The following is a 21,314-nucleotide window of genomic DNA, read 5'->3' as shown; positions in this document are numbered from 1 at the left end:
GGGAATCATGGAGTTTGTCTCTGTGACAGATATGTTGTTTGTATTCTATTTTTGCAGTTCTGTGATAAAATAAGGTGATAAGACTCCGAAGGATTGCGCATATACAGAATGGTTTGCGTGCTCCCCTTTAAATAATATGTGTCAGAATATTATGACGCTTTTTTTCTTTGCTTCACAATACTCAATTAATGATTGTAAACAGAGGTTGGTGTCTTTAGAATAAATATCTGTGCTGCATTTTACAAAAATAAATCACAACATTCCTGTGCTATGGGTACAGCCAATACTAAAGGCTGCAGAAGTTTTTTATTATGCTAATACAGCTTCTGCTTTTCCAATGCGGAAGTGTGACAAAGGCCTATCCCGCACAAAAGTGAGTTTCTCTGCTATTTCTTGTGAAATTTATTTCATTATTATTGCTATTAGTATTATCCACACTGTAAAATGCTTGTTTGTATATTCAAGTTTGTGTGGGCCTTTCGTTTTCCCAGTTTCTTTATTACAGTGCAACTGTTTCTCTGTAAATTTTTTTTAATGTTAAATGTATGTTTGTAAATTCTTGTTTCTTTATTCCAAGCTCCCACCGACCGCTGTAAGTGTTCCTATTTTTTGTCTTAAACAGCAGTCAGATAAAGCCCTTAATGTTTTTTTTTTTTTTTTTTAAGAGCAACTTGCTACCATGTGTGTGTTTCTTATAACCATCCGGCCACATAATGATGATATGTCCATCAGTTCCTGCGTGTTCAAATTACCTTTACTATAACGCTATATTCTTTTTGTCTTTTAACTGAAGCAATAGATTTCCCCATTGAAATAGCTAGGTTCCTAATTTTGTATTTCATTATTTCCCAATGTTCCCCAAAAACGTTCATTATTTTAGCCTTAGACCAGTGATACCATGTCAATACCATCATTTTAAAATTATCATCATCTAATAACTTTTCATTCAATATCCAATAACCCCTTTTTAATTTAAATTCAGCTGGACCATGCATATTAATCAAGATTGATACACCCTTATGGTCAGTTAAAACTGACGGCTTTATAGAAACAGTCTGGACACACTGTTCCAGTTCATGTAATATTAGGAAAAAATCAATTTTTAATTTGCTTCAGTTTAATTTTGATATTTGTAAAAAAACATTTCATTAAGCTGTCTATTATTGGTGGCATATGAATTCACAAGAGTGTAATGAGTTTGATCAGTGTTAACATGCATTATTACCATTCTTCCCAAACTATCAATTTTGTGGCTAAGGATCTGACCCTTGAAATTTCCCTTTAGTATAGCGACCCCCGCAGATCTATTGCTGAAATGTGAAAACCATATGTCATTTCCCCATTGACTTCTCCAGAACCTTTCATCTTCCTTACAAGTATGCGTTTCTTGAACAAAATAAAAATCTAAACCCTTTCCTTTACAATATAAAAATAAGGATTTCCTTTTCAAAGGATCACATAAACCTCTGGCATTAATTGAAAAAACTGAAATAGACTCAACTTACACTTGTCCTTTTTATAAAAAATAAATTCTTAAACTAGGGTCTTTAAAGTGCTGTTGTTGCATAAATATTTTCTATATAATCCTCTGCAATATACAATGAAAATGTAACAACCTGTAAATGCAGATTAAATATTTACAGTTACGACTGAACACATTTTTTTAAACACATTTTTAAATAGATTGTATAGGTACCATTCTTGACATAACTACAACTTGTTACTCATATAGCCTACATAAGTAGGCTACTGCTTACTCAAAAGTAAGGAAAGTTGCTTGTTCCAAGCAATATATGTTCCAGTTAATGAAACATTAGGTAACTCGAACCGTCTCGGTTACGTATGTAACCCTCGTTCCCTGAAGGAGGGAACGGAGACGTACGTCAGTAGTGACCTACAAATTGGGATATCACCAGAGAGCCCTATCAGCTTCGAGTGAAACTAAACAAGCCAATGGAATTGGTGTGCGATATTTGCATAATGCGCACCACCCCCGCGAGGTGAGTATAAATATAGAAGCGGATGCAATCGCACTCTGTTTTTCGCTGAGGAGACAACCTTGAGTCTGCACTACAGCGAAGGCACAGGAACTGTGGCGACAGGACGTACATCTCCGTTCCCTCCTTCAGGGAACGAGGGTTACATACGTAACCGAGACGTTCCCTTTCAGTCGGTCACGTTCGACGTACGTCAGTAGTGACCGACGAATTGGGATCCCAAATACGATTACTGACCCCTTCCAGCGCCCAGCATAAGCTCCAGCCACCCGGCGCACCTGGGGGGCGGAGAAGGGGGCGAGCTTACACTGAGAGAGTCTACTGTTGTTCTGCAAGACCCACTACAGTAAGACTTAGACAACACTGGGGAAGCGAACCCACAGGGGACACTGCGGAGACCACAACCTACCCTGCAGGGGAGGAATTACGTGGGAATACACATATGGACTGGCCGTGGGCAGTACGCATATGGAGTCCCTGGGATGGCTATAGCCTAGAGATGGGGGAGACTCATCTGACAGGTGACAGCAGAGCTGGCTTTGCTAAGGGAAAGACACAGGCTCACCTTGGGGAGTTGACCGTGGAAATACACATATGGGGCTATAGCCTAGAGATGGGGGAGACTCATCTGACAGGTGACAGCAGAGCTGGCTTTGCTAAGGGAAAGACACAGGCTCACCTTGGGGAGTTGACCGTGGAAATACACATATGGGACCACTCACGTGGAGGGGTCACAACATATGGCACCCAGCCAAACATCAACGTCGGGAACGGACGTTTGGCCTGGCATCAGACACTCCGCAATGTCCGAGCTGAAAGGGGAGGCGGAGGAACTCAACAGGGTTCGCCAAGCGGGGAACTCTACTGGAGCACTGGATGCACATATCCGGCCCAGGGGACAGGAGTGGCATAGCAAGCCGACACTAGAATGGGTTCTTTGCGTTACCGGCTACTGGAAGCGAGCACACGGGAAGATACCAGTTCCACACGATTCCAGGTCATGCTTCCCCAAAGACTTACCATCGACTGCATCGTGATGTGCGGCAATAGCGGCAACATACACCTTGAGGGTCGAGACAGACAGCCTTTGCTCCAAGCCCTCTTGCAGGAAGGAAAGCACAGACCTGACCGAACATGATCGGGGGTCCTCTCGGTGAGAGGAACACCATTCGACGAACAGGTTCCACTTCAACGAATAGAGGTTTCTTGTAGAAGGAGCTCTAGCGGAAGTGATAGTGTCTACAACCGACTGGGGGAGATCACTTAGAACCTCCGCGTCCCATCCAGGGACCAGACATTGAGTTTCCAGAGGTCGGGACGCGGGTGCCAGAGGGTGCCCCTTCTCTGAGTCAGAAGGTCCTTCCTCAGAGGAATGGGCCAAGGAGGTGCTGTCACGAGGAGCGTCAGTTCTGAAAACCAGGTCCGAGTGGGCCAATACGGAGCCACTAGCAAGACCTGCTCCTTGTCCTCCCTGACTTTGCACAGGAGCTGTGCGAGAAGGCTCACTGGGGGAAACGCATATCTGTGTGCCAGAGCATCCGTGCCGAGAGTGCCCTCGGTCAGGGAATAAAACAACTGGCAATGGGCTGTGTTCAGAGAGGCAAACAGATCTATCTGTGCGGCCCCGAAACGCTGCCAGATCAGCTGGACAACCTGGGGATGGAGTCTCCATTCGCCCGGAAGCGGAGGCTGCCGTGAGAGCTCGTCGGCTGCACGGTTGAGCACGCCTGGGACGTGAATGGCACGAAGCGATCTTCGTTCCGCAGGAACCACTGAGTGAGGGTACGACGGCAGTTTGGTGTCATGGGGACACGGAACGTACCGCGTTGCCTGAAAAAGTTTCCATCTCGGGACCCGGCCGTGAAGCCAGTGCTGAAGCAGCCTCATATGAAGCAATCAGAGTGGCGTGACTGCAGCTGCGGATGCCATATGCCCCAGGAGCCTCTGCAACCTTGGTAAAGACGCGGGGCGACAGGGCCAGCCAGAAGGATAGGAATTTGTACTGATATGCCCGACCCTCGAACGCAAACCGTAGGAAAGGGTCTGTGTCGAGGCAGAATCAAGACATGAAAGTACTTGTCCTTCAGGTCGATCGCTGCGAACCAATCCTGGGGACGGATGCATTCGAAAATGCGTTTCTGCATAAGCATCTTGAACGGCAGCCTGTAAAGGGACCGATTCAGGACACAGATTTATTTTCACAGTCTTCTTTGGTCATATTTACCAAGGGTATGAATAATTTTGAGCACAACTGTATGTGCAGAAAAACAGATGAGACCAAAATATGAACTTTCAGTATCACTTAAATTGCATAAGCCATTTTAAGCATTTTCTTCATAACGGTTTTATAAAGAGAAACAAATGCTTAATGTGTAATAATATGCGCTGCGTTCATATTCAGGGCTCATCTGCACACCTTTTAATATCACTGTCTTAGTACATTAAGCCAGCGTTTTAAAATGTCCACTTGAAGGGAGCCACTACTAAACTGTTCAAAAGCTCCTAGGGTTTTGATTTTGTTTGTCATTTGTTGAAATAAATATAAAAATACAGTGTGTTCGTGTCTGTCCGTCTGCTGAATGTGACCCATAATCTCTGATTCTCCTCCTCTGTAATCGTGGAAAAGGGGAATACTTACAGTGACAACAGTTGTAGGCCTACTCAATAAGCTCGTTTAAACATAATTTAAACATTTCCAACAAATAAATGAATCGACTTCTCTCAGCGTGTTGAACACATAGACTTATTTGGATATTCTACCATATGATGGCTGAAGCAGAAGCGATCATCCAGCATGCGACACTGTAAACAGATCAACATTGTAAACGAAATTCTACAAAACTTAAGTGAAAAAAAAAAAATTATGCAATGCTATAAAATAGCTTCTATTTCCTGCAAACGATACCATGAAGAATGTGAATGTTCCACTTAATGGCAGAATCGAAACAAAAGGTAAGCAAGTATCCATATTAATTTCAGTGTAAATAGTGAGGGCGATCCTGCTATAATGGCGGCGCCGCCCCGGCATGCAATGGGGCGTGACGTAGGTTCGCATTCTCTATAGTATATTTCAAAATAAGAGTCCCTGTGTATTTCTGGCTTGTTTATAATTAGAAATCATACACTAAGTTTTTTTTATTTCTTTTCTGGGCATTATTGGTATTTTGGTTATGCAATAAATTGTATTTAATTTGATTTCCATTTAATTCATAGTAAATTATTGTATTATCTGGCTGTGATGCTCACCCACAGGAAGAAAAGCCTAAGAACATTATTTGACATATATTATTCAATATATAAATTTTACTAGTATCAGTAAAATCTGTGTCCCATTCACTGAGAGACACACTATACGACAAAGCATGGAACTGAAAATTTATCTCTGCAGCACTCTATGGACTTGGTAGTGGAAGAGATTACAGACCTGTAAAGAAGGCAATAGCCTTAAAGGTACTTTAAGCACATTTATCAAGGCTTATGTGTAGCCTACTATTAGAGCAGGCTAATTTTCATTGGAGTAGGCAAACTTTCACTTTACTACATTCCAGTGGCGTGCGGTTACTTTTTTAACCAGGTATGCTGGGTGGTGCATCATGCTAAAAAAAATGCGGCCAATGCAGTTATGTTGAATGGGTTTATAGCTAATAAGCGAGACGCTCACATTCTCTAGACAGTGTTAGTTTACTCAGTTGCTTACTCATGACACATAGCGACACGGCAAAAAGTATTTTTTGGACCTAATATGTTGGACCTTTTATTGAGAATAGCCTACATTTATGTAACAATATTTATTAGCTCAAAAGGTGAAATATTAATAATTAGTCATAACTTGTTATGATTAATTATTAATATTTGAATCAGTTAATCAAATTAACTTAATGTAGCTGAATTAATATTACAATCAATTAATTTGTTCAGCCAGCGAACACTCAGTATTGATCGTCTATCAACTTTTCAAAAAGGATATTTTCTGTGGCTACAGAAAAATATCGCTTTCTTAGCATGTAGCTGTGATCGTAATCATTATCAGGTACATTGGTTTTATAAGCAGATCAGAATCAACTCACAAGAGTGTGCACACAAGTTTTATTTAACTAAATCACAAACACATAACTAAACTAACAAACACACACATACATGCATACAGTTTACCAAGGGAAAGAGAGAGCTGAAGCAGAATACAGGAAAGCAAGAAGTTACAGCATTGTTTGAAATTCAGCAGATCAACAGCCTTGAGCAAACCATCAGTTTAGTTTTAACAGGCCCTTCTTTAAAAGGGGTAAGGATACTTAATGTATGACATAATGAGACTAAGTTTGATACTTGCATGTCTCGCCCATTTGAATTAAAACTGCCCTGATGCAATTTGTGGAGGCTCCTGTTGAATCTTTGCTGATATTGTCGTGATGAAAGAGAACCAGTTGGATTCAGAGGATCTTTGGTGAATGGAAGGTCTAGGCCAAAGCCTGGCACAAGCTTGGGGATCCTTAGAAGTTCCTAGTACAGCATCATCTTCTCATCAGCGTTTTTCAGTAAAAGAAAAGAAACTGTGAAGGGTGAAGATATCACACCCTCTTGAGGTGTCTGAGCCAATAAGGAGTTTTCCCTTCAGAGGGAAACTTTTATGAATCTTTGTTCTGTAGCAAGATACTAGCATAAGACATTGGATTGGATGTTTGAGAGAAGAACCTTCTAGATTATTATAATACTAATGTGTCACAGAGTTAGTAACATGTAACATAAATTACCAAATAGGAAACGAAAGTTGGAGTCCAAAGTTGGATACCAAACGTGCTACTCATGTGATGTTAGGTAATTATAACTTTGCAACTCTGAAACATTGATACCAAAATAGTTCAAAAGAGAGAATTAATACATAGAATAAAGCCTGTAAAAGGAAAGTCATGAGGTGGGGAAATTGGATACATGTTTATTCATTTCTCAAGTGGTTATATATAGAATATATAGGATTAAGAGGGTTTATTTGTCCTCAGAAAGAATGAAGTCAGAGTCACTATCTTCTCTGCACATTCCTGACAGCAATAAAATAGGAACAGGACACCTATTCTGTCTCTGTGTTGCAGTTGTGGGGGATGGAATTAACAGGACTTGTGAGAGAGTGAGTTTCTGTGTAATTCATTAAATATAATGAATAATTGTGTGTCTGATTGGTCCAGACGCTACATTTACTTGTTGAGACATGCCTTCATTAGCAACTGTAAGTTTTTGCGATGTTTGAGTCGACGGAGGCACGACATGCGAAAGGTGTGTTTGCAAAATATGCTGTATTTTTGTAAGTCCGCTAGGTGCCGCTAGTGTCACAGAAATGACATACTTCACCCTTTAAACGTATCAGTTTAGGACACTAAATCAAACACGACAAATATGAAATCCCATGGCGTCAATTTAAATGTATGCCAGAAGTACATTTTAAATTAGTAATTAAAAATAAGTATAATATAATTAGTATTAGCAGCCTATTATAAATAAAAAGTTAAATGTAATTATAAATATAAGTAGCCTAGGCTGTAATAAATAAAAATATCAGTGTTCCTTTTTTTTTTTTTTTTTTTTTTTTTTTTTTTAAAGAGATTGAAGTTGAAATTATGCAAACTGATGACTGTTTTTCTTGGGGTGAGCTAGGCGTTTGTAGGCCTGGAGGGGTTCTGAAGCGGACTCTGGAGAACTTTCTGGAGTGGACTCTGTAACATGCTCAAGGGCTGGAGCCATCAATGGACACTGGTCAGGGGCTGGAGCCTGCACTGGTCTCGGGTCAGGGGCTGGAGCCTGCACTGGACTCAGGTCAGGGGCTGGAGCCTGCACCGGACTCGGGTCAGGGGCTGGAGCAGACACTGGAGCGGACTCAGGAGCTGAAGAAGACACTGGAGCGAACTCAGGGGCTGGAGCCTGCACCGGACTCAGGTCAGGGGCTGGAGCAGACACTGGAGTGGACTCAGGGGCTGGAGCAGACACTGGAGCGGACTCAGGAGCTGAAGAAGACACTGGAGCAAACTCAGGGGCTGGAGCAGACACTGGAGTGGACTCAGGAGCTGGAGCCATATTTGGGCTCCAAGACATCCCCTCATACTCCACCAATACTCCTAGGGGTACACGCGTGGCTGCCATGATGGGATGAGACTCAGGAATGGTGGCCATGACGGAATAAGGCTCTGGAATGGCAGACATCTTGAGACAAGGCTCTGGAATGGTGGCCATCTTGGGACGAGGCTCTGGAATGGCGGCCATCTTGGGACGAGGCTCTGGAATGGTGGCTGTCTTATTCACTGGGCTGAGGACTGGGATGGTCTTAAGAGCTGTAGACGGAGGGAGTGAGGTGGACTTCAGCGCTGTTGGAAACCCATTGTCGGACACAGGGAAACACAGGAGGGTAGGAATGGACAGAACCATTGGAGCGGTATGTGGAGGGCACCGGTGTGGGGTGAGCTGGCGAGGCTAAGTGTATTTCAGAGGGCACTGGATGAGAAAGACACTCCTTTTCTTTAACTTCTTCAACTTCAAAATTTGAACCATTTAAATAGAGAACAAGATTTATAGACTCAACTAAAGAGAAATAACAAGCAGGCTCGCTATAACAAATTGTGTCCTCATCCAGTCCCATCCAAAAACACACATTGAGGGATGCGTCAGGCCAGCTCAACTGATGGGAAAGCTCAAGAAAATTCTCCACAAACTTCTCCAAAGGCTGACCATTTTGCCGCAGGCTCCAGAGACGGTCCTCAGCCAAGCTCATTGTTAGGTCGGTTCTTCTGTTACATAACATGGTCCTTAGAAATGCACACGATGAGGAATAATTCTAGAAGGCAGACTTTAATCATCAAACATTCAGTAACCAGGAAAACAGACATGTGACAATGACTTTAACAAACACACAGACTATCGATTAACATCCTCTGATAGTTAGAGTAGGACTGTCTTAAACAATAAGTTTTCGTAAAAAATAAATTTCCCCTATTAAAAATAGTTTTAGTTTTAATTTTCCCCCCATTTGATTTAGACAAGTTAGTTTTGTATCAAACATAATGTGATTTTTGGTGACAGCAACAGCAACAGCATGAAATCCCCCATAGGCCAGCAAACCAATGAGAACGCGGGACAATGATGACATTCCATAACAAAAGATCGAAGGTGTAAAAGCTTCTATAGATCAGCTTACCTGGAAGGCTCCGTAACTGGCAGATTTAAAGAAAATTACAGTCGTTTGGCAAATAAATACAAACCCGATTCCAAAAAAGTTGGGACACTGTACAAATTGTGAATAAAAAAGGAATGCAATGATGTGGAAGTTTCAAATTTCAATATTTTATTCAGAATACAACATAAATGACATATCAAATGTTTAAACTGAGAAAATGTATCATTTTAAGAGAAAAATAAGTTGATTTTAAATTTCATGGCATCAACACATTTCAAAAAAGTTGGGACAAGGCCATGTTTACCACTGTGTGGCATCCCCTCTTCTTTTTATAACAGTCTGCAAACGTCTGGGGACTGAGGAGACAAGTTGCTCAAGTTTAGGAATAGGAATGTTGTCCCATTCTTGTCTAATACAGGCTTCTAGTTGCTCAACTGTCTTAGGTCTTCTTTGTCACATCTTCCTCTTTATGATGCGCCAAATGTTTTCTATGGGTGAAAGATCTGGACTGCAGGCTGGCCATTTCAGTACCCGGATCCTTCTTCTACGCAGCCATGATGTTGTAATTGATGCAGTATGTGGTCTGGCATTGTCATGTTGGAAAATGCAAGGTCTTCCCTGAAAGAGACGAAATCTGGATGGGAGCATATGTTGTTCTAGAACTTGGATATACCTTTCAGCATTGATGGTGCCTTTCCAGATGTGTAAGCTGCCCATGCCACACGCACTCATGCAACCCCATACCATCAGAGATGCAGGCTTCTGAACTGAGTGCTGATAACAACTTGGGTTGTCCTTGTCCTCTTTAGTCTGGATGACATGGCGTCCCAGTTTTCCGAAAAGAACTTCAAATTTTGATTTGTCTGACCACAGAACAGTTTTCCACTTTGCCACATTCCATTTTAAATGAGCCTTGGCCCAGAGAAAACACCTGCGCTTCTGGATCATGTTTAGATATGGCTTCTTTTTTGACCTATAGAGTTTTAGCCAGCAACGGTGGCACAGTGGATTGTGTTCACCGACAATGTTTTCTGGAAGTATTCCTGAGCCCATGTTGTGATTTCCATTACAGTAGCATTCCTGTATGTGATGCAGTGCATCCAGTATGGTTTTCCGGCCTTGACCCTTACGCACAGAGATTGTTCCAGATTCTCTGAATCTTTGGATGATATTATGCACTGTAGATGATGATAACTTCAAACTCTTTGCAATTTTTCTCTGAGAAACTCCTTTCTGATATTGCTCCACTATTTTTCGCCGCAGCATTGGGGGAACTGGTGATCCTCTGCCCATCTTGACTTCTGAGAGACACTGCCACTCTGAGAGGCTCTTATTATACCCAATCATGTTGCCAATTGACCTAATAAGTTGCAAATTGGTCCTCCAGCTGTTCCTTATATGTACATTTAACTTTTCCGGCCTCTTATTGCTACCTGTCCCAACTTTTTTGGAATGTGTAGCTCTCATGAAATCCAAAATGAGCCAATATTTGGCATGACATTTCAAAATGTCTCACTTTCAACATTTGATATGTTATCTATATTCTATTGTGAATAAAATATAAGTTTATGAGATTTGTAAATTATTGCATTCCTTTTTTATTCACAATATGTACAGTGTCCCAACTTTTTTGGAATCGGGTTTGTAAATTTCGGACAGTTACATACGCATTACCAACATTTTATCATGTAGGCTTTATGGTACACCACAAACTAGGGATTTAATTTATAGTGTTAATATTAATTGCCATGTCCACAAATAGCTTGGGTATGCAGAGCATTCACAGCTTATATAGACTGCATGCCACTGCTACATTTCAAGCATATCAAACTTTGGTAATGCTTTAGATTACAGCCCGCAACTTAAAGCGTAAGTTAATTGGATTTACAGTACCTTTTTGTAATAATAGTGTACCTATGCAATATGTATGTGTAGGTATAAGGGAACAATACACAAAGTTTGGGAAGTAAAGGGGTAACAACCTAGAAAATTAAAAAAATAATAATAATAATTTACTGTAAGAATTTTATAACTACGGGGTACCAATTTTATAATATTCTAATATTACATGGTATGTATGGCCTACTATGGTAGTGATGTTGTGGATTCTGGAATCCACTGCCGCTTCAATACATGTCTTTTAAATTATTAATTAACATTTATCTTTCTAAATATTGAATTATTTGAATGACTTCTTCAACTTATGTTAAAGCATTTATTTTCCTTTTCAAACACTAGAAAATAATTTTGAATATTGTCTGTATCTCTCACTGAGAGAAAAGTACAACTTATCAGTATGTTTTGAGAAACTTTCCTGTTTATAGTTGGAGCCTGGGCCAACTTCAGCCTTGAAGAAGCTGTGAATCATGTGTATCTGTGTATGTTCGCTAGTGTAACGAGGCGGGACTCAGGGTAAGATCCATTTGCAAGCTTTTATTAAAGCAGAGTTCGTAATCAAACAGGCAAGGGTCAAACAGTGGCAAACAGGTACAGCAGGGACAAGGCAGAATCGTGGTCGTGGAACAGGCAGTAGAATCAGGGCAGGCAGATATCAATCACAAAACCAGGAAACAATAAACAGTCCAAAGGCAGGCAGCAGAGAATCGTAGACGGGGAACAGACTAGATCAAAACAGGCAGACAGACAAGATAAATAAAGAGTTCGTGGGCGGCCATGACGGGTCAGAGTTCGTGGGCGGCCATGACGGGTCAGAGTTCGTGGGCGGCCATGACGGGTCAGAGTTCGTGGGCGGCCATGACGGGTCAGAGTTCGTGGGCGGCCATGGCAGGTCAGAGTTCGTGGGCGGCCATGGCGGGTAAGAAGCTGGCTCGTGGTGGGCTGGAGCTGGCTCATCGAAGGCCGGAGCGGGCTCGTGGGCTGCTGGAGTGGAGTCTGGGGCTGACTCGGGCTCTGGTGCGGAGTCTGGAGCTCACTCGGGCTCGGGTGCGGAGTCTGACATGGCGTCCCAGTTTTCCGAAAAGAACTTAAAATTTTGATTTGTCTGACCACAGAACAGTTTTCCACTTTGCCACAGTCCATTTTAAATGAGCCTTGACCCAGAGAAAACGCCTGCGCTTCTGGATCATGTTTAGATATGGCTTCTTTTTTGACCTATAGAGTTTTAGCCGGCAACGGGCTCGGGTGCGGAGTCTGGAGCTGAGTCGGGCTCGGGTGCGGAGTCTGGAGCTGGCTCGAGGGCAAGGAACTTGGTTGGCACTGACAGGGCAAGGAGCTTGGGTGGCACAAGAATGGCCTCTGGGGCGGCCTCCGGGCCTACAGCGAGCTCTGGGGCAGACTCACGGGCTGGAACAGGTTCTGGAAGATCTGATGAGGCGAGACGAAGCTCTGGAAGATCTGATGAGGCAAGACGAGACTCTGGAAGATCTGATGAGAGGAGACAAGACTCTGAAAGATCTGATGAGACGAGACGAGGCTCTGGGAGATCTGATGAGACGAGACGAGGCTCTGGAAGATCTGATGAGACAAGACGAGGCTCTGGAGCTGATTCATGGGCTGGAGCCGATGTATGCACAACCCACACACACCAAATGGCTGTGGCCATAATGGTCAGCGCTGTAGTCTCTGAGGGCTCAGGCGTGGCGGCCATCTTGTCCGTAGACACTGGCAGGGCGGCCATCTTGTCCGTAGACACTGGCAGGGCGGCCATCTTGTCCGTAGACACTGGCGGAGCGGCCCTCTTGTCCGTAGACACTGGCAGGGCGACCATCTTGTCCGTAGACAATGGCGACGCGGCCATCTTGTCCGTAGACAATGGCGACGCGGCCATCTTGTCCGTAGACACTAGCGACGCGGCCATCTTGTCCGTAGACACTGGCGACGCGGCCATCTTGTCCGTAGACACTGGCGACGCGGCCATCTTGTCCGTAGACACTGGGGGAACAGCCATCTTGTCCGTAGACACTGGAGAGCTTGAGTGCGTAGCAACCGGCGGACTGGAGTGCGTAGCAACCGGCGGACTGGAGTGCGTAGCAACCGGCGGACTGGAGTGCGTAGCAACCGGCGGACTGGAGTGCGTAGCAACCGGCGGACTGGAGTGTGTAGTGGCCGGCGGAGGCTTCAGAATGCCGCTGCTCTTGCTGAAGTCAGCGGTGGATCGTCCACACTGGACAACAATCCTCTCCACTTTCGGACGGATCCGGAGACGTGACGTGACTCTGGGCGATCAGCGGAGACGTGACGTGACTCTGGGCGATCAGCGGGGACGTGACGTGACTCTGGGCGATCAGCGGGGACGTGACGTGACCCTGGCCGATCAGCGGGGACGTGACGTGACCCTGGCCGATCAGCGGGGACGTGACGTGACCCTGGCCGATCAGCGGAGACGTGATGTGGCTCTGGAAGATCAGCGGGGACGTGACGTTGCTCTGGAAGACCTGCTGAGACGTGGCGAGGCTCTGGGAGGTCTGCTGAGACGTGGCGAGGCTCTGGGAGGTCAACTGTGACTTGACTTGACTCAGGAAGATCAACTGTGACTTGACTTGGCTCATGAAGATCAACTGTGACTTGACTGGGCTCAGGACGATCAACTGTGGCTTGACTGAGCTCACGACAATCAACTGTGGCTTGACTTGGTTAATGAAGATCAACTGTGACTTGACTGGGCTCAGGAAGATCAACTGTGGCTTGACTGGGCTCACGACGATCAACTGTGACTTGTCTGGGCTCAGGAAGATCAATTGTGACTTGACTTGGTGTTGTTGTGGCCACCATTTTGTGAGTGCTTTTTAGCGGGGCAGCCATTACATGAGTAGCCAAGGTGTCGTATTCCTCCGCGACACCCACAGTAAATAGAGAGCCAACAGTCAATAATGCAAATTCCAAAAAGCAACTAAGTGATGAACGCGGTCCCTCTTGTCTAAGTTTGTTCTGAAGAGGTTGGTTAACACCATCACAAAAAAAGTCTATCAGCACACAGTCAGGCAAATCTGAATAATACGCAATGTCTAAATATTCCTTGATATAATCCTCCAACGATCTTGTGCCCTGCTTCAGTCATAACAACAATTATGCAATGTTCCTACCGGGCCAGTGTTCTCCAGAAAAGCTGCTGGATCCTTGTTTTGGCGAGGTCTTCTGTAACGAGGCGGGACTCAGGGTAAGATCCATTTGCAAGCTTTTATTAAAGCAGAGTTCGTAATCAAACAGGCAAGGGTCAAACAGTGGCAAACAGGTACAGCAGGGACAAGGCAGAATCGTGGTCGTGGAACAGGCAGTAGAATCAGGGCAGGCAGATATCAATCACAAAACCAGGAAACAATAAACAGTCCAAAGGCAGGCAGCAGAGAATCGTAGATGGGGATCAGACTAGATCAAAACAGGCAGACAGACAAGATAAATAACGCTCAGAATTGATACAGGAGGTAACAAGACCTCGCAAAGTGTGTGTGGATGTGAGTGGCTTAAATAGTCCAGGTAATGAGCTGCAGCTGGGTCTGGTGATTATTGATTGGTGGAGTGAGTGCAGGTGATAGGCAGGGAGGATTGTGGAAAATGAAGTCCGTGAACGACTGGAACTGTGACAGCTAGTGTTCTGTGTGTAGGTCCTGTATTGGTATCAGTGGACAGCTGGCATTTGGCTGGAGACCTGAAGACGTCATGTCATGACCAAACAGGATATCCAGTACCTAAATCCAGCGTCCCCTCGTCAGCATCCTGACGAATGGTGTTATGCTTCTGACTATCTGTCCATGTGTGGAAGATTCTTAATCTTGTCTATTTTTTTTCTTAGCCAGTCAGAATCATTTTTACCTAAGTAATGATGTAGTTAGTGGACTCTGTTAGAGTATAATTGTTGTAGAAATGTGAATGTACGCAGAGCGGCCTACAAACTCTTTGTGAGACTTATAAAACTTCTAACGATTCTTCAGTAAAATTTTCTTCAATTTTTTTTTTTTTTTTTACTTTTTTTTAAAAAAAGGTCTTCATTCATCATATCTGTTTTTTGGGGTCTTTAACTGTAAAATTCCCCTACACTAGGCAACAATCTTGCATTTGGGAGCAATTTGGCTAGAACACACATACCTTTTGGTAATAATAGTGTATATAGGCTATAAGTATTTTTTACCATGGGGTACATATTCTATTATTACTGGATGCATGATGAAGATTACAAGGCAAAATCTGCGAAATCTGGGGAAATTATAATGTAATTTCACCAGATTTGGAGTTTCTGCTATGATTTTATTTTGAAATTTCAATATTGGCTACTTACCTGACTAAAGTGTATTGTATACAGACAGTCTCACTAGTCATGTCACCAGCAAGCCAATGGCATTGAATGGCATTGTAGGCCATCAACGTGCGATGCAGGAAATAAATGACAAAAATAACAATGCGCAGAGATTCCTCCAGATTCCTCGGGGATCAACTGCTCTGGGCTTCGTTTCCCAAAAGCATTGTGAGTCCAAGTTGATCATGGAGACCATTGCCACTAATGTTCTCTACGATGGATTTAGCTCATGCTGCTTTTGGGAAACACAGCCCTGCACATTTTGTATGTCTCTCTTTTCTGACACCTTCAGTGCAGCTCTGTCTCCAATTTTAATTGTTAAACAAATGCTTTTATGCTTATAGATACAGAATGTCACATTGGTTTTGGGTTCTTGGATTTTGGATTTTCACTCTAAATAAACTGCACTTGGGTTTACTACGTCATTGTCTTCATCTGCTCCACATCAGCTACATTGCACAGAACACAAGCTGTAATATTGTTCTTGTTTACGATTATGTGTTATCCATTTAGGGTTAATTAATTTTTGGGCTTAATTTTTGGTCATGCCACATACAATATATTGTATTGAACCTGAAATATTCCTTTGATAATTAAACATTGTTTTTCTAATTCAATGAAAATGAACTTAAATCACCTTATTAAACTGGAAAAGGTGCTCATTAAATAGCCAACCAAATAAGACATGCCAGTTTATTTCAACTATAAACATGCAAACAGCAACTGTTCATTTGAAATGTTAATTTTGGAACTGTTCATTTGAAAACTAAAATTTTAGATGAGGTTTGCTGAGAGTGGAATAGAAATCCCCCATAGAAATGAACAAGATGTTCATAAGATTGTCATGTAATCAATTTTTCCATATTTAGCATTTTATGATGTCAGTAGAGTAAATTATGAAAGCATTTGAGACTCTTGAATGTAAAATAGATAAGATTTGAAATCATTTGCGTTGTGTTTAAAAGAAGCATTTATTTCTATATGCATTTACAACATATTTTGCACGTATGTTTGTTTAACACATGTCAAACATTCTATTTTTCTCGGTTATGGTGAGCTAAACAGCTACCAAAGGCACTGTCATACTTTATTGTAGAGATAACGTTCAACAGTTTCCAGAGCTACTTGCAGTAATTTCTAAAACACAAATAAACCTTATTCTTTTAAGCCTTTGCAATGTGAGTTACATTAAGATGATCAGTAATAGTTGGCATACTCAGAATTACTGGCTGAGTTGCATAAAGCCAGTAGTTCTCCAACATTCTTCCTCAAAGTATTTATGAGGCTTGGTTCACCTTGACTATACAGGAGCCGATTATCTGCAATATTTACTACTGCCTGCATCACATCTTCCATGACCTTTACCACAGGTTCCCAGAGGATGAAACGTTGAGTTTGCCTCTCCAGTACAGTGACTCTTCCACTAAGAACACTCAGAAGGTTCATAGCTTTCCTGACCATTTTCTGAATATCACTTGTGCCCTTTAGATGCATTTGAACCCTTTCAGTCTCCCACTCAATCCTGTTCAGTGCCTCATTGGTCTGTTGAATTTCATTCTGTGTCCTAGAGATTATGTTCTGGAAATGATACACTTTTTCAGTGCAGTTCCTCACTTGAGATTCAGAGCTTTGTTTCTCCCATTCAGCATTTCTGATGGCATTTAAAGCTTCTTCCATTCCCTGCTGCGCCTCACTCATCATTATTGGACCTAGAGATGAACAGAAATCTCTTGAATACACAACAGTCAAAACATTTTAAATGCATAACTTCACAAACTGTTACATGTACAATTCAAGGTGATTGTAAGAGTAGTGGAATTCTCACCAGCAATCCATCCGAAAACTGGTATTGCAGTCAGTATTGCCCCGGCAGTTTCCATATCATCATATTCGTTCATCCTATCTTGATATACTCTTAAGGCATAATTTGCTGATTGTACCTGTCTTTCAGCCCACTCCAAACTTTCTTTGGAACGCTTTAATGATTCCTCAGCAGAATCCTTCTTTATGCGCAAAACATTCATGGCCTGGATTTTCTCTTCTTTCTGCTGCTTAACACTTTGTTTCTCTCTAGTAAGTTGCTCCATGCGTTCATCCAAACATCCCAGCTTTTCTTTAGTCATTGTCTCTGATCTTTTCAGGCACTGTTCAGCATGCTCAATATGCACCCTAATTTGTTTGTAATTGGAGCACATGTCAGTGGTGGGATTGACTTGTGCATTCCTGAGGGACTTGCAGATGTTACAGATGGAGACAATTCCATCATTTAGAGGTCTTGAAACTGCCTCCATTGACTGCACGTCCTTCATAACACTGCACATCCTTCACACAAAAACAAAAGGGAGTAGGCCCATCAATAAATATTTTGAATATTTGAATATTATAAATATTTCTTCAAATAAAGTGTTATTTTATATAAATAATTACAACTTTAAGACTACTGCAAGCTCAAAGGTCAGTAAAATATGAAATAAACAAGAAAAAAGACAGCATTAAATTTTCAGTTACTCAGAACCAAAGAATACTTTGTGTTATTTTATTTTCAGATTTTTATTATTATTATTATTATTATTATTGAGTTAATGCCAACTACTCTAGCCTTCTGGTTTTTGTTTGTTCACTTTTGAGCAAAAAACTTTTTTTTTAATTGTATTTTCATTGGAATGATACAAACTTGGTGACTTTTGTGGCACTGGTTATGTGAACACACACACAAAAATTGACATGATTGGAAAAGGCTAAATGGTCTAAAAATAATCGCACTGTCTAAATAAATAAATAAATAAATAAATAAATAAATGACCACCATAGGAAATGAATGGAAAATACAAAAAAAAACAACAAAAAAAACAACAACAACAACAACAACAACAACAAAAAAACAACGGGAAGAAAGAAAGAAAATACAGGTCATTTTTTTGTGTTGCAATCTACTTACACGCACACAAATTAACTGGTGTGGCTGTAACATTATAGCAAAATTGAGCCAGAAGAACTAAAAGGTTAAATTCAGATCATTCCTAGATTGATTAAGCTCAGATAGAGCTGTCCTGTTCATTTGTGTTTTATTAAATTATAATGGTATGAGTAACAAAATGCCTTCTGTAATATATACACAGTTTATATTTATATGGGTTATATGCCCTGATTTTGTTTATTTCTTTCCACTAGATGTCACCAATCTGCCTCCATTAATTGGATTTTATAGGCCTAGTTTTGCTCTATTTTTTACTTAAATACTGCACACATTGAAATGTGTTTTTTCTCTCATATTTTTATTACTTTATAGGCCTATAGATATAAATGGTGCACAATTTTGTGAATATCCTTATTTAGTAGCATGGAATCCCCTCAAAATGCTAAATGTTAATGCTTATCACAGTTCTTTATCAACATCATTCCCTAATCCCCCAAACCCCACCAATCCCCCAAGCATCTGCTCAAACTGAACCCTCCCAAGTTCCAAAAGATAACGAAACATGCTTTATTTAATTAGTTTTCTTATTGTTTAAAATATCAGGAGAGTTTTACTATTGCAGTGATTAGAGATCCATCCATGATCTGGGTCATTAAAGACCTGAATATAAATAATGATTGGCAAAACATTCATGCATGTAAGCGTTAAAGAAAAAATATATATACATAATTGAACTAAAATGTAGTACATTCATTTCAGGTAAAATTTGCACCACATTTATTTTACTTTTAAAAAGTTTTTCTTTTCTTTTTTTTTTTTTTTTTTTTTTTTTACAATTTAGTTTAATCTACTATAGATTCAATGATGTTAAATAATATTAATGACTTGAATGTAATCAATTAATTTAGATATTACCACTTGAAGCATATATTAGGTTAACATTTTTTTTTAGTTATAACGTAAATTTGTATATTGTTAACATATATAACATATATTCACTTGTACATTAAACTGGTGATATTAAAAAAAATGTCTATAAAAAAGGAACAAAATTAGAATTTGTATGACACATTTGATCAAATTACTATTAATCAAATGCAAACGATCCTAATTGTAATTGCCTTACCCTGTTCAAAAGTGAGAGCAGTTTCTAGTCTGAAGATCTGTTAATGCTGAATGGTGAAATGAATGAATCACTGTTTTTTAGGGTTTGAAATTGTTTGTTTTCTAAAAGATCCCACCCACAACCATTGTTGTGTCTACAGCCACTCCCCTACTCCTAGTCTCTGAGTATATTAGCTGTTAGTTTTGCATTATTTACAGCAGCCTTGTTATATTATGAAGTTATGACAGCCATATATTATGAGATTTTTTAAAAATTCATTATATAGAAAGTGTTTACAGCTGTGTTTTTAGACTCACACAAACATCAAGAATCAGCATATGAACCTCAACAATGGTGAAAATCAGCAAAAAGCTTTTTTGTGACTTTAATAGCTTGTTTTGTGATGTTCAGAGTTGATCTGAATACTTTTTTTGACTGTCACCATTGTTGAGATTCATATGCTGAATCCTGATCATGTCCGAATAATAGATTTTAGGTCATGTCTGCATAATGACTTAAAAACTTTCAAAATATCAAAGCAGGATAGGATTTATGCAGTATAATAGGGCTACAATCAAGTGAAATTAATGAATCATCATCAATAAGTAACCAACTTCAACTGACCAGAATTTCTCTTCCATCTTTTGCGATAACACACAGCTACAGCAGCCAGAGAAAAACTGATGTTAAAAGGTCAAGGGTCAAAAGCCCAATTAAAGCAAACACTGACCGCCATAACGGTGAATTCAGATTTTATTATTTTCAGTAAAACATCAACATCTAAACCTCTGTTAATTCTCATTAAGAAGTTTTGTATGAGAGAAATAAAGTCAAACTGGACTGTAATAAGTGTAGACGCTGAGATCCGAGATCTGTGTCACGGTTCATGGATTCACTTACTCACCCTCGTGTGTTGTTGTGTGTGTGTGTGTTGGGTGTGAGTGAATGATTGTGTGGGCGTCACCCTTTATGGTCTGATTGCGATCTGTTGCCAGCCGTGTCTTGTTAGTGGTTGTTATATATTGTGCATGTCTTTATGTGGTCTTTGTCAGTTCGTTGCAGGCTGTTCCCGGTGTCGTGTTCTCTGTGTGTTTCTTCCTGGTTTTTGGATTCTTGACTTTCGTCGTGTGCCCTGTTTTCTGGGTTGGATTATCCTTGTTCTCTGATACCCGCTGTAGCCCTGCGCCACCCAGTGCCTCGCCACTCTGCACGCCACAGCCTCTGCCTCGACTGACCCTTGGAGTGAAGTTATTGTACAGCATTTTCCTGTCAATAAATATTGTTATTCTTGCACTTGGATCCTCTGTCTGTGTTCATTCCCTGACAGAACGAACTGACCACTTATGGATCCAGCAAGGTCGTCGGATCTTCAGGAGTATTTGAGCAGGAGTGCTCAACGGATGGATCATCAGGACGAGCAAGTGGTGGCCACAGCTCGTGCCGTTCAGGCGTTGGTGGCGCAGGTGGCTGAGTTATCTACCCAGGTTCAACATCTTTCATCTCCCACTGCGCCAGCTCCACCGTCTGTTCCCCACCCATCCGCCAACGTCAGCAGTCAACAAGAGCCGCGTATTCCTGCACCAGAGAGGTATGCTGGAGAACCAGATGTTTGTAGAGCCTTTCTAACGAAGTGCTCTATTTATTTCTCTTTGCAACCTAACACGTTTTCTTCTGAGGAATCTAAAGTCGCGTTGGTCATGACGCTTCTGACGGGACGCGCAGCGTTGTGGGGAACAGCGGTGTGGGAGAACAAACATCAGTGCTGCTCCTCGTTCCACACCCTGTCGCAGGAGATGAGACGGGTCTTCGACCGTTCGGTGGCGGGACGGGAGGCCGCGCGCAAACTCGTGGATCTGCGGCAGGGAATCCAACCAGTGTCTGATTACGCCATC

General features: G+C 41.6%; 1 protein-coding gene across 1 annotated transcript; it reads right to left on the bottom strand.

Annotated features, from left to right (window-relative positions):
• Window positions 1-16,352: 16,352 nt before the first annotated feature.
• On the bottom strand, window positions 16,353-19,495 carry LOC127497200 (uncharacterized). The gene is made up of 3 exons (XM_051865507.1): window positions 19,444-19,495; window positions 17,226-17,722; window positions 16,353-17,109 (listed from the first exon to the last, which is right to left on the bottom strand). The coding sequence occupies exons 2-3, from the start codon at window positions 17,719-17,721 to the stop codon at window positions 16,598-16,600; spliced, it is 1,008 nt and encodes a 335-aa protein (XP_051721467.1). The 5' UTR covers window position 17,722; window positions 19,444-19,495; the 3' UTR covers window positions 16,353-16,597.
• Between the last annotated feature and the right edge of the window lie 1,819 nt (window positions 19,496-21,314).

The sequence above is a fragment of the Ctenopharyngodon idella genome, chromosome 16, assembly GCF_019924925.1.
Source record: "Ctenopharyngodon idella isolate HZGC_01 chromosome 16, HZGC01, whole genome shotgun sequence".
In the NCBI taxonomy this organism is placed as follows: domain Eukaryota; kingdom Metazoa; phylum Chordata; class Actinopteri; order Cypriniformes; family Xenocyprididae; genus Ctenopharyngodon; species Ctenopharyngodon idella.
The sequence above is the reverse complement of the archived record's forward strand: the minus strand, read 5'-3'. Positions and strand labels throughout refer to the sequence as shown.